The 12,328-nt window shown below is 37.9% G+C and overlaps 1 protein-coding gene across 1 annotated transcript in view; it reads right to left on the bottom strand.

The window, feature by feature from the left end:
- The window catches only part of LOC128640465 (cilia- and flagella-associated protein 46-like), a 638,812-nt gene that overhangs the window by 608,481 nt on the left and 18,003 nt on the right, over nt 1-12,328 (bottom strand). Inside the window, exons 6-7 of the mRNA XM_053692944.1 lie at nt 5,390-5,513; nt 3,430-3,524 (exon numbers count right to left, since the gene is read on the bottom strand). Of these exons, the coding sequence (XP_053548919.1) occupies nt 3,430-3,524; nt 5,390-5,513 (219 nt within the window). The remainder of the gene's footprint in view (nt 1-3,429; nt 3,525-5,389; nt 5,514-12,328) is intronic.

Raw genomic sequence — 12,328 nt, 5'->3', positions numbered from 1 at the left:
TCAGCATACAGAGCTGAAGAGGTCGCATGTGAAAACGAGCAAAGGGGATCGCGTCCGATGCAGCAGTCATAAGACCTAGAATTTCCATGCATAAGGCTACCGAAGGGAATGATTGTGACTGAAGGTTTCGACAAGCTGTAATCAATTTTAAACGTCTCTTGTCTGTTAAAGACAGAGTCATGGACACTGAATCCATCTGGAAACCCAGAAAGGTTACCTTTGTCTGAGGAATCAAAGAACTTTTTGGTAAATTGATCCTCCAACCATGATCTTGAAGAAACAACACAAGTCGATTCGTATGAGATTCTGCTAAATGTAAAGACTGAGCAAGTACCAAGATATCGTCCAAATAAGGAAATACCACAATACCCTGTTCTCTGATTACAGACAGCAGGGCACCGAGAACCTTTGTAAAAATTCTTGGAGCTGTAGCTAGGCCAAACGGCAGAGCCACAAACTGGTAATGCTTGTCTAGGAAAGAGAATCTCAGAAACTGATAGTGATCTGGATGAATCGGAATATGCAGATATGCATCCTGTAAATCTATTGTGGACATATAATTCCCTTGCTGAACAAAAGGTAAGATAGTCCTTACAGTTACCATCTTGAATGTTGGTATCCTTACATAACGATTCAATAATTTTAGATCCAGAACTGGTCTGACGGAATTCTCCTTCTTTGGTACAATGAAGAGATTTGAATAAAACCCCATCCCCTGTTCCGAGACTGGAACTGGCATAATTACTCCAGTCAACTCTAGATCTGAAACACATTTCAGAAATGCTTGAGCTTTTACTGGATTTACTGGGACACGGGAAAGAAAAAATCTCTTTGCAGGAGGTCTCAACTTGAAACAAATTCTGTACCCTTCTGAAACAATGCTCTGAATCCAAAGATTGTGAACAGAATTGACCCAAATTTCTTTGAAAAAACGTAACCTGCCCCCTACCAGCTGAGCTGGAATGAGGGCCGCACCTTCATGTGGACTTAGAAGCAGGCTTTGCCTTTCTAGCTGGCTTGGATTTATTCCAGACTGGAGATGGTCTCCAAACTGAAACTGCTCCTGAGGATGAAGGATCAGGCTTTTGTTCTTTGTTGAAACGAAAGGAACGAAAACGATTATTAGCCCTGTTTTTACCTTTAGATTTTTTATCCTGTGGTAAAAAAGTTCCTTTCCCACCAGTAACAGTTGAAATAATGGAATCCAACTGAGAACCAAATAATTTGTTACCCTGGAAAGAAATGGAAAGTAAAGTTGATTTAGAAGCCATATCAGCATTCCAAGTTTTAAGCCATAAAGCTCTTCTAGCTAAAATAGCTAGAGACATAAACCTGACATCAACTCTGATAATATCAAAAATGGCATCACAGATAAAATTATTAGCATGTTGAAGAAGAATAATAATATCATGAGAATCACGATGTGTTACTTGTTGCGCTAAAGTTTCCAACCAAAAAGTTGAAGCTGCAGCAACATCAGCCAAAGATATAGCAGGTCTAAGAAGATTACCTGAACACAGATAAGCTTTTCTTAGAAAGGACTCCATTTTCCTATCTAGAGGATCCTTAAACGAAGTACCATCTGACGTAGGAATAGTAGTACGTTTAGCAAGGGTAGAAATAGCCCCATCAACTTTAGGGATCTTGTCCCAAAATTCTAATCTGTCAGGCGGCACAGGATATAATTGCTTAAAACGTTTAGAAGGAGTAAATGAATTACCCAAATTATCCCATTCTTTGGAAATTACTGCAGAAATAGCATCAGGGACAGGAAAAACTTCTGGAATAACTACAGGAGTTTTAAAAACCTTATTTAAACGTTTAGATTTAGTATCAAGAGGACCAGAATCCTCTATTTCTAAAGCAATTAGGACTTCTTTAAGTAAAGAACGAATAAATTCCATTTTAAATAAATATGAAGATTTATCAGCATCAACCTCTGAGACAGAATCCTCTGAACCAGAGGAATCATCAGAATCAGAATGATGATGTTCAGTTAAAAATTCATCTGTAGGGAGAGAAGTTTTAAAAGATTTTTTATGTTTACTAGAAGGAGAAATAACAGACATAGCCTTCTTTATGGATTCAGAAACAAAATCTCTTATATTATCAGGAACATTCTGCACCTTAGATGTTGAAGGAACTGCAACAGGCAATGGTACTTTACTAAAGGAAATATTATCTGCATTAACAAGTTTGTCATGACAATCAATACAAACAACAGCTGGAGGAATAGCTACCAAAAGTTTACAGCAGATACACTTAGCTTTGGTAGATTCAGCACTTGACAGCGATTTTCCTGTAGTATCTTCTGACTCAGATGCAACGTGAGACATCTTGCAATATGTAAGAAAAAAAACAACATATATATAAAGCAAAATTGATCAAATTCCTTAAATGACAGTTTCAGGAATGGGAAAAAATGCCAAAGAACAAGCTTCTAGCAACCAGAAGCAATAAAAAATGAGACTTAAATAATGTGGAGACAAGAGTGACGCCCATATTTTTTCGCGCCAAATAAGACGCCCACATTATTTGGCGCCTAAATGCTTTTTGGCGCCAAAAATGACGCCACATCCGGAACGCCGACATTTTTGGCGCAAAATAACGTCAAAAAGTGACGCAACTTCCGGCGACACGTATGACGCCGGAAACGGAAAAAGAATTTTTGCGCCAAAAAAGTCCGCGCCAAGAATGACGCAATAAAATGAAGCATTTTCAGCCCCCGCGAGCCTAACAGCCCACAGGGAAAAAGTCAAATTTTAAGGTAAGAAAAAATGTTAAATTAAAATGCATTATCCCAAATATGAAACTGACTGTCTGAAAAATAAGGAAAGTTGAACATTCTGAGTCAAGGCAAATAAATGTTTGAATACATATATTTAGAACTTTATAAACAAAGTGCCCAACCATAGCTAGGAGTGTCATAAAAAATAAGACTTACTTACCCCAGGACACTCATCTACATATAGTAGATAGCCAAACCAGTACTGAAACGAGAATCAGTAGAGGTAATGGTATATATAAGAGTATATCGTCGATCTGAAAAGGGAGGTAAGAGATGAATCTCTACGACCGATAACAGAGAACCTATGAAATAGACTCCTTAGAAGGATATCACTGCATTCAAATAGGCAATACTCCTCACATCCCTCTGAAATTCACTGCACGCTGAGAGGAAAACCGGGCCCCAACTTGCTGCGGAGCGCATATCAACGTAGAATCTAGCACAAACTTACTTCACCACCTCCATCGGAGGCAAAGTTTGTAAAACTGAATTGTGGGTGTGGTGAGGGGTGTATTTATAGGCATTTTGAGGTTTGGGAAACTTTGCCCCTCCTGGTAGGAATGTATATCCCATACGTCACTAGCTCATGGACTCTTGCTAATTACATGAAAGAAATAAAAATTTAAAATGTTCATACTCACAATTTAAGCTTCTGAATTTTATAGATGGCTGATAATGTTATGGAAGTTTTACTTTCTTTAGAAGCTTTAGCAGAATCAATAAGTTTGTATTGTACCTTAAATAAAAAAAAATAATATTTAAAACATAAAAATCCTAACTCTTAATATTTATATGATACACATTATACAAAATGGTTTACAATTGTGCAATATAAATAGAATATACAAATTAACACAAAATACATAATATTTTAGTAAAAGTTCAGTCTAGACATGTTTATAGGTCTAAACATAATATGCATCATCAATAAATTCTCTGATTCTTTATTCATATCATGTTCTTAGGTAGAATCATGGCTGCAAAATGCATGGCTCTGACCATCTCAAAATTAACTTAAAGGGACACTGAACCCAATTTTTTTCTTTTGTGATTCAGATAGAGCATTAAATTTTAAGCAACTTTCTAATTTACTCCTATTATATCCTATTACCTAATTTCTCTTCATTCTCTTGGAATCTTTATTTGAAATGCAAGAATGTAAGTTTAGATGCCGGACCATATTTGGTGAACAACCTAGGTTGTCCTTGCTGATTGGTGGATAAATTCATCCACCAATCAAAAACTGCTGTCCAGAGTCTGAACCAAGGAAAAAGCTTAGATGCCTTCTTTTTTATATAAAGATAGCAAGAGAACGAAGAAACATTGATAATAGGAGTAAATTAGAAGGTTGCTTAAAATTGCATGCTCTATCTGAATCACAAAATATTTTTTTGGGGTTCAGTGTCCCTTTAACACCTTTAACTCTCTATTCCCTTATTTTAGGCACAACACAAGTCAATTTTAGGAATGTTTACAGAATTGTGTAAAAACTATAGATTAGATTGTGGATAATAAGATGTTGAGTTCACAGTTTGATATGATTTGCCAAGAGACACAGAGTGACTCAACCTCTAATCTATTTTCATACTAATAAACAAGTCACCTTTTTTGGAAACTCTATTTTTCTCATTAAAGAGACATGAAAACCAAAATTATTCTTTAATGATTCAGACAGAGCATATTATATTAAACAACTTTATAATGTACTTCTATCATCTGGCTTGCTTCATTCTCTCTGTATCCCTTGTTTAAAAGCATATGTAGGTAGGCTCAGGAGCAGCAATGAATTAATGGAAGCTAGCTGCTGATTGGTGGCTGCACACGAATGCCTCTTGTCATTGGTTCACTGGCTGAGTTCAGCTAGTTGCCAGTAGTGCATAGCTGCTGCTTTAACAAAGGATATCAAGAGAATGAAATACATTTGAGAATAAAAGTCAATTGAAAAGTTGTTTAAAATCACATGCTGTAACTGAATTATGAAAGAAAAATGTGGGTTTCATGTCCCTTTAAGTCTGCAGACTATGGCCTAGATTAGAAGTGGAGCGCTATGGATGGCGCAGGGTGCGCTATCAATATTGCTCTGAGATGAGCATGCAATCTGGTATTACAAGTCCATGATAAAACAGAATTATCAGAGAATGTTTAGAGCAGCCAACATCCGTTTAACACCTCCTACAATTTAAATGGATAGCGAAACTGCGCTAAACATCACTCAAATAGAGAGAGAGAGAGGAGAGAGAGGAGAGAGAGAAAGAGAGGAGAGAGAGAGAGAGAGAGAGAGAGAGAGAGAGAGAGAGAGAGAGAGAGAGAGAGAAAGAGAGAGAGAGAGAGAAAGAGAGAGAGAGGAGAAAGAGAGAAAGAGAGAAAGAGAGAAAGAGAGAAAGAAAGAAAGAAAGAAAGAAAGAAAGAAAGAAAGAAAGAAAGAAAGAAAGAAAGAAAGAAAGAAAGAAAGAAAGAAAGAAAGAAAGAAAGAAAGAAAGAAAGAAAGAAAGAGAGAGAGAGAGAGAGAGAGAGAGAGAGAGAGAGAGATCCCTAATAAATTACTATTCAACAGAGAAAAACACATTCCAATAAAACAATTGTTACAAATCTATTAATTACCATTTTTGTGAAAAGCTGAGGATATTTGAGTGGAACATTATTTTTAACATATTCTGATGCAACTGTTGCAAAATCCGCAGCTTCCTTATTTTTTTGAGCATCTATTAAGCACTCAAGTAGTTCACTGAAAAGAAAAAAAAAATGAAAACATAAATATTTTCAGTAGTACAGGTTAAATAAAACAATTTATTTGACCACCTTACAATTGTACATCACAAATTTCAAAGCTCATACTTATTTTATTTTTTTATAAAAGAGTAATAAAAAAATAACTACAGTATAGGCTGTAATACATTAGCAAATTAACAACTGTGACTAGAGTTTTGAATTGGAAGATCTTTGTCATATTACGCTCTTTTTTTAATAAATTATTTAATTGAGGGTTTCTTAGTCTTTAGAATACATTCATTATTACTATAATTTTATTTATTCAATCCCATAAACGGACATGAAACCCATTTTTTGTTTTCATGATTCAGACAGAGCATACAATTTTAAAAAGTTTCTAATTTACTTCTGTTATCAGATCTGCTTTGTTCTCGTGTTATTCTTTGTTGCAGATATCTAGATAGGTGGCATGCACGTGTCTGGATATACTTAATGAATGGAAGTAGTGCTGCCATCTAGGGCTCTTGCTAATGTATAACATTGTTGCAAATCTTCTGCTATATAGTGCTGCAGACGTGCACACTCCTGAGCGAACATTCCTGCTTTTCAACAAAGGATAACAAGTAAAGGCAGACAATTTGGTAATAGAAGTAAATTGGAAAGCTGTTTAAAAAACAATCTGAATCATGAGGAAAAAATTATGGGTTTCATGTCCCTTTAAGTCTTTTTGCAACATCAGAAATTATGTTCTTAAAGGGGCAGTCCAGTCAAAATTAAACTTTCATGATTTAGATAGGTCATGCAATTTTAAACAACTTTCCAATTTACTTTTATCATCAAATTTGCTTTGTTCGTTTGATATTCTTTGTTGAAAGCTAAACCTAGGTAGGGTCATATGCTAATTTCTAAGCCCTTGAAGGCCGCCTCTTATGCTCACTCCCGCGGAGTTACTTATGAGTCAGCACTGATTGGCTAAAATGCAAGTCTGTCAAAAGAACTGAGATAAGGAGGCAGTCTGCAGAGGCTTAGATACAAGGTAATCACAGAAGTAAAAAGTATATTAATATAACTGTGTTGGTTATGCAAAACTGGGGAATGGGTAATAAAGGGATTCTTTATATTTTTAAACAATAACAATTCTGTAGTAGACTGTCCCTTTAAACAGCTGAATTGATTTTGGAATTTCCTGTGATCGGAAAAAGCTAATGTAGCATTTATTATGCAGTTATATATATCAACTGATTCAGTGCAGAGGATACAGTGTCACCCTCTATGAGCAGTACATATTCTTCAGTGGATAAATGAGGAGGGATTGAAGGTCCATCTTCATCCATAATAACCTGTTGAAGTTTGGGCTCTGTGATGTCACACAATAAGAATTTGTCTAAAGAAAGAAGCACTTGCTCGCTGCTTGTAGTTCTTGTGAACGGCTGGTGCGGCCGCTAGCAGGGGGTGTCAATCAACCCAATCGTATTGGATCAGGTTGATTTCTGGCGATTTCTGTCCGCGGCCTCAGATCAGGTGGACAGGTCATGGAGCAGCGGTCTTTAGAACGCTGCTTCATAACTTCTGTTTCTGGGGAGCCTGAAGAAAACACGGGGCATCAAGCTCTGTACGGAGCTTGATAAATATGCCCCCATATCTTTGTCTCCCACCTCAAAAAGCATTATGTAAACTGCCTTGTTTTAAAGAGGAGTCTGAGATCTTAAATAAGCATTTCTAAGATACAGCTGTTTTAACTAAAGGGACTGCTCATTTAAAAAATAAATGGTTCCTCTATAAAATGAGGGATTATTAGACCCTTTTATTTAAAAGAGGTGGATTACTTTTTAGAATGTGAGTTCATAACACCTTCTTATTCGTAACTGACCCCCCGGTAACAGCCAAATGCCCTAACTAGACACAGGAATGCTCTTCTTAAGGGTAAAGGCCTTTCAGAGATCATATTTAACGCCATAAACACATGAGCAAAAGAGTATTTTAAAAAGGATTTTTTTAGAAAAGCAAGACCTCTAGATCCAGTGATGATTCTTATATACAGGCGTACCTCGTTTTATTGCGTTTTGCTTTATTGCGCTTTGCAGCTGTTTCTCTTTTTACAAACTGAACGTTTGTGCAACCCTGTGTTGAGCAAGTCTATCAGTGCCAGTTTTCCAACAAATAAACACATAAATATACATGAATAAACATATAAACACCTATAGATACACACCACCAGCAAAAAGATTACGACTTGATGAAGGCTCAGATAATGGCTAGCATTTTTAATCAATAAAGTATTTTTTAATTAAGGTTATGTACAATGTTTTTTTTAAGACATAATGCTATTGCAAACTCAGACTACAGTATAGTGAAATATAATATTTTATATTCACTGAAAAACAAAAAAAAAATAGTATGACCCACTTTATTGCGGTGGTCTGGAATCGAACCCACAATATCTCTGAGGTACGCCTGTGTATTATTGCTAGGCGATTGCCGTAAAAATGTCAATCTACTTACTGCATGTATATACATATCAACAAATAGCATACCGTTATAAAAATAAAAAATTCAAGCCAATGTGGCTAAATAAAAATGTGTTAAGAGAAATTAGGAAAAAAACATAGGGCATTTAAATTATTCAAAGAAAATAGTACTGACTCAACATACCATATTTATAAGGAATGTAAAAAAGCATGCAAAAAAAGCAATCAAATTAGCACAAATTGAAAATGAAAGCTTAATCACAAAGAAGTCTAACCCTAAAAGGCTCTTTAGGTAGAAAAATAGGAAAAAAATGTAAGAAGGACAATATAGGTACATGCGTGGAGGGTAGCATGATTAACAGTGACAGGGAGAAGGCAGAGGTACTAAACCAGTTATTTTTTTCAGTATACACAAGATAGGAACCAATGGAGGATACTTTGGAACAAACTAGAACATGCCAGCACATACCATTAACTGGGTTATGTCTAGAGGAAAAACTGGATAATATTAAGGTAAATAAAACTCCAGGCCCAGATGGAATACACCCAAGGATGTTAATGGAACTTAGCACTGTTATAGAAAAACCTCTACTCTTAATTTTTCAAGACTCATTATACTCAGGCATGGTACTCCAGGATTGGCATAAAGCTGATTTGGTGTCACTCTTCAAAAAGGGAAGCAGGGATGATCCAGAAAGCTATAGACCAGTTAGTCTTACATCAATAGTGAGGAAGATATTTGAATGGATTATAAGGGGTTATATTGATGAGCATATTTGTGTAAATAAGATTATGAGTTCAAATCAGCATGGTTTTATGAGAAATAGATCATGTCAAACTAATCTAATTAGATTCTATGAGGAAGGAAGTAAAAATATAGATAAAGGGGAATCAGTTGATTTAAGTGATATACTTAGATTTTGCAAAGGCGTTTGATACAGTGCCACATGAGAGATTAATGAACAAAATGAAGGGACTGGGAATAGCTGAAAATGTTAGCTTATAGATAAATACCTGGATAAAAGATAGGGAGCAACGAGTAGTAGTGAATGGATCATACTCAGATTGGACAAAGATAATCAGTGGAGTCCCCCAGGGATGAGTACCTGGCCCTGTTCTTTTTAATATGTTTATTAATGACTTGGAGCAAGGATTAACTAGCGACATCTATTTTTGCAGATGATACTAAGTTAAGTAAGGTCATTATGTCAGAGCAGGATGAACTTTCGTTACAAAGGGATCTGCAAAAACTAGAAGTATGGGCAGATAAATGGTAAATTAGATTTAATACGGCAAAATGCAAGGTTCTACATTTTGGAGGTAAAAATAAGCAGGCAATGTATTATTTAAATGGAACAAGACTTAGCCAAACAGAGGAGGAAATGGATTTGGGAGTACTTATAGATAACAAGCTAAAGATGGGTGCACAATGCAGGGCAGCGGCTTCAAAGGCTAATAAGATACTAGCATGTATTAAAAGAGGCATTGATTCAATGGAGGAAAGCATCATTATGTCAATATATAAATACCTGGTAAGACCTCACCTTGAGTATAGAGTGCAGTTCTGGGGACCAATTGCAAAAAAAAATATTGCAGAACTAGAAAAAGTTCAGAGAAGGGCCACAACGCTAATAAGGGGAATGGAGAATTTAAGCTATGAGGATAGGATAGCCAAACTGGGAGTGTTTTCTCTAGACAAAAAAAGGCACGTGAGAGGTGACATGATTACTTTATATAAATATATTCAATGCCCATATACAGAGATGGCAGAAACTCTGTTTATTCCAAGAACATTTTTTTGTGACAAGAGGTCACAATTTAAGGTTGGAGCAAATGAGATTTAATCTCCTGCAACGGAAACATTTTTTCAGTGTAAGAGCAATAAAATTGTGGAACTTGTTGCCAAGGGAGGTAGTGAATGCCAATACCCTAGATATATTTAAAAATGGTTTAGATACATTTCTGGCTAGAAACAAAATTCATGGATATGATTGCTTGTATTAAATGGGTCACCTTTTAGTGGGATTAATTTAAGCTCAAGTGGAAATTTTTCTAAGTATATTAAGATTTGTATAGGTTGAACTCGATGGACTTGTCTTTTTTCAACCTCATCTACTATGTTACTATGATAGTGGCTCCAAAGTAGCAGCATACACTACAGCACTGCACTATAAACACAGAAAATACATAAATTATGCTTACCTGATAATTTAATTTCTATCTGTGGGAGGAGAGTCCATGGCTTCATTCATTACTTGTGGGAATTAAGAACCTGGCCACCAGAAGGAGGAAAAGACACCCCAGCCAAAGGCTTAAAAATACCTCCCCCACTCCCCTCACCCCCCAGTCATTCTGCCACGGGATCAAGAAACAGTAGGAGAAATATCAGGGTATAAATGGTGCCAGATGAGTAAAAATAAATTTAGGTCTGCCCACCGGAGAAACGGGTGGGAGCCATGGACTCTCCTCCCACAGATGAAAATGAAATTATCAGGTAAGCATAATTTATGTTTTCCATATAAATGGGAGGAGAGTCCACGGCTTCATTCATTACTTGTGGGAAACAAAATCCCAAGCTCTAGAGGACACTGAGTGAAAAAAACGGGAGGGTAAACGGAGGCGGACCCTAATCTGAGGACACCACAGCTTGCAGAACCTTTCTCCCAAAAGCTGCTTCCGCCAAAGCAAAAGTATGTAAGGAGGACTAAGTAGCTGCCTTACAAATCTGCTCCATAGAAGCCTCATTCTCAAAGGCCCAAGAAGAGGCCAAAGCCCTAGTTGAGTGAGCCATAACCCTCTGAGGAGGCTTATGTCCCGCTGTCTCATAGGCCAAACGGATAATGCTCCTCAACTGAAAAGATAGGGAAGTGGAAGAGGCCCTCTGCCCCCTGCGCTTTCCCATATACACAACAAATAAAGAGTAAGTCTGTCTGAATTCCTTCGTGGCCTGAAGCTAGAACTTCAAGGCCCGAACTTCAAGGCCTGAACCACATCCAAATTATGAAGCAACCTTTTCTTTGACGAAGAAGGGTTAGGACACAAGGAAGGAACTACTATTTCCTGATTGATGTTACAATTCGACACAACCCTAGGAAGAAAACCCAATCCAGTGAAAAGAACAGCCTTATCAGCGTGAAAACCCAGGTAAAGAGGCTCACATTGCAAGGCCACCAACTCAGAGACTCCCCGTGCCGATGCAATAGCCAGTAGGAATAGAACCTTCCAGGAAATAATTTCAATGTCAAGCGAATGCATAGGCTCAAACGGAGCCCTCGGCAAAATCTTAAGAACCAAGTTCAAGCTCCAAGGCGGAGCAGAATTTCTAAAGACAAGCCTGATCCTAGACAGAGCCTGAACAAAGGACTGAATATCAGGAAGCTCTGCAAGCTTCTTGTGTAACAGTACAGTTAAAGCCGAAATCTGTCCCTTTAAGGAACTGGCAGCAAGACCCTTATCCAACCCATCCTGGAGAAAGAACAGAATCCTGGATACCCTAACCTTATGCCAGGGATATCCACGCTCCTCACACCAGGACAAGTAGGTCCTCCACACCTTATGATAGATACGACGAGTGACCGGTTTTCTGGCTTGAATGAGAGTATCAATCACTCTCTCAGAAAATCCTCTCTTGGCTAGGACTAGGCATTCAATCTGAACACAGTCAGCCTCAGAGAATCGAGATTTTGGTGTAGAAAGGGACCCTGAACCAGCAGGTCTCTGCGACAGGGTAACCTCCATGGAGGAGAAGATGACATACCCACCAGATCTGCAAACCACGTCCTCCACAGCCACGAAGGAGCAATCAAAATAGCTGATGCTTGCTCCTGCTTGATGCAGGCCACTACTCAAGGTATAAGTGGCAACGGTGGAAAAATGTAAATTAGGTTGAACTCCTAAGGCACTGCTAAGGCATCTATCAGTTCTGCCTGGGGATCCCTGGACCGCGACCCGTATCTGGGTAGCTTGAAGTTGAGTCTGGACACCATGAGATTTATCTCCGGCGTCCCCCATCTGTTGCAGATCTTCGCAAATTCCTCGGGATGGAGAGACCATTTCCCTGGATGAAAAGATTGTCTGCTGAGAAAATCCGCTTCCCAGTTGTCCACACCCAGAATGTGGATCGCTGATATTGAACAGTTGTGGGTCTCCACCCATTCCAGAATCCGAAATACTTCCTTCATAGCTAGGGAGCTTCTCGTTTCCCCCTGATGGTTGATCTAAGTCACTGAGGTAATGTTGTTGGACTGGAATCTAATGAATCGGGACGAGCCCAGGGGGGCCAAGCCCTCAGAGTGTTGAAAATCGCTCAAAGCTCCAGACTATTGATCGGTAGAATCGACTCCTCTCGAGTCCAGCTGCCCTG

Source organism: Bombina bombina, chromosome 9 (genome assembly GCF_027579735.1).
Source record: "Bombina bombina isolate aBomBom1 chromosome 9, aBomBom1.pri, whole genome shotgun sequence".
In the NCBI taxonomy this organism is placed as follows: domain Eukaryota; kingdom Metazoa; phylum Chordata; class Amphibia; order Anura; family Bombinatoridae; genus Bombina; species Bombina bombina.
This window is presented reverse-complemented; position numbering and strand designations above follow the sequence as displayed.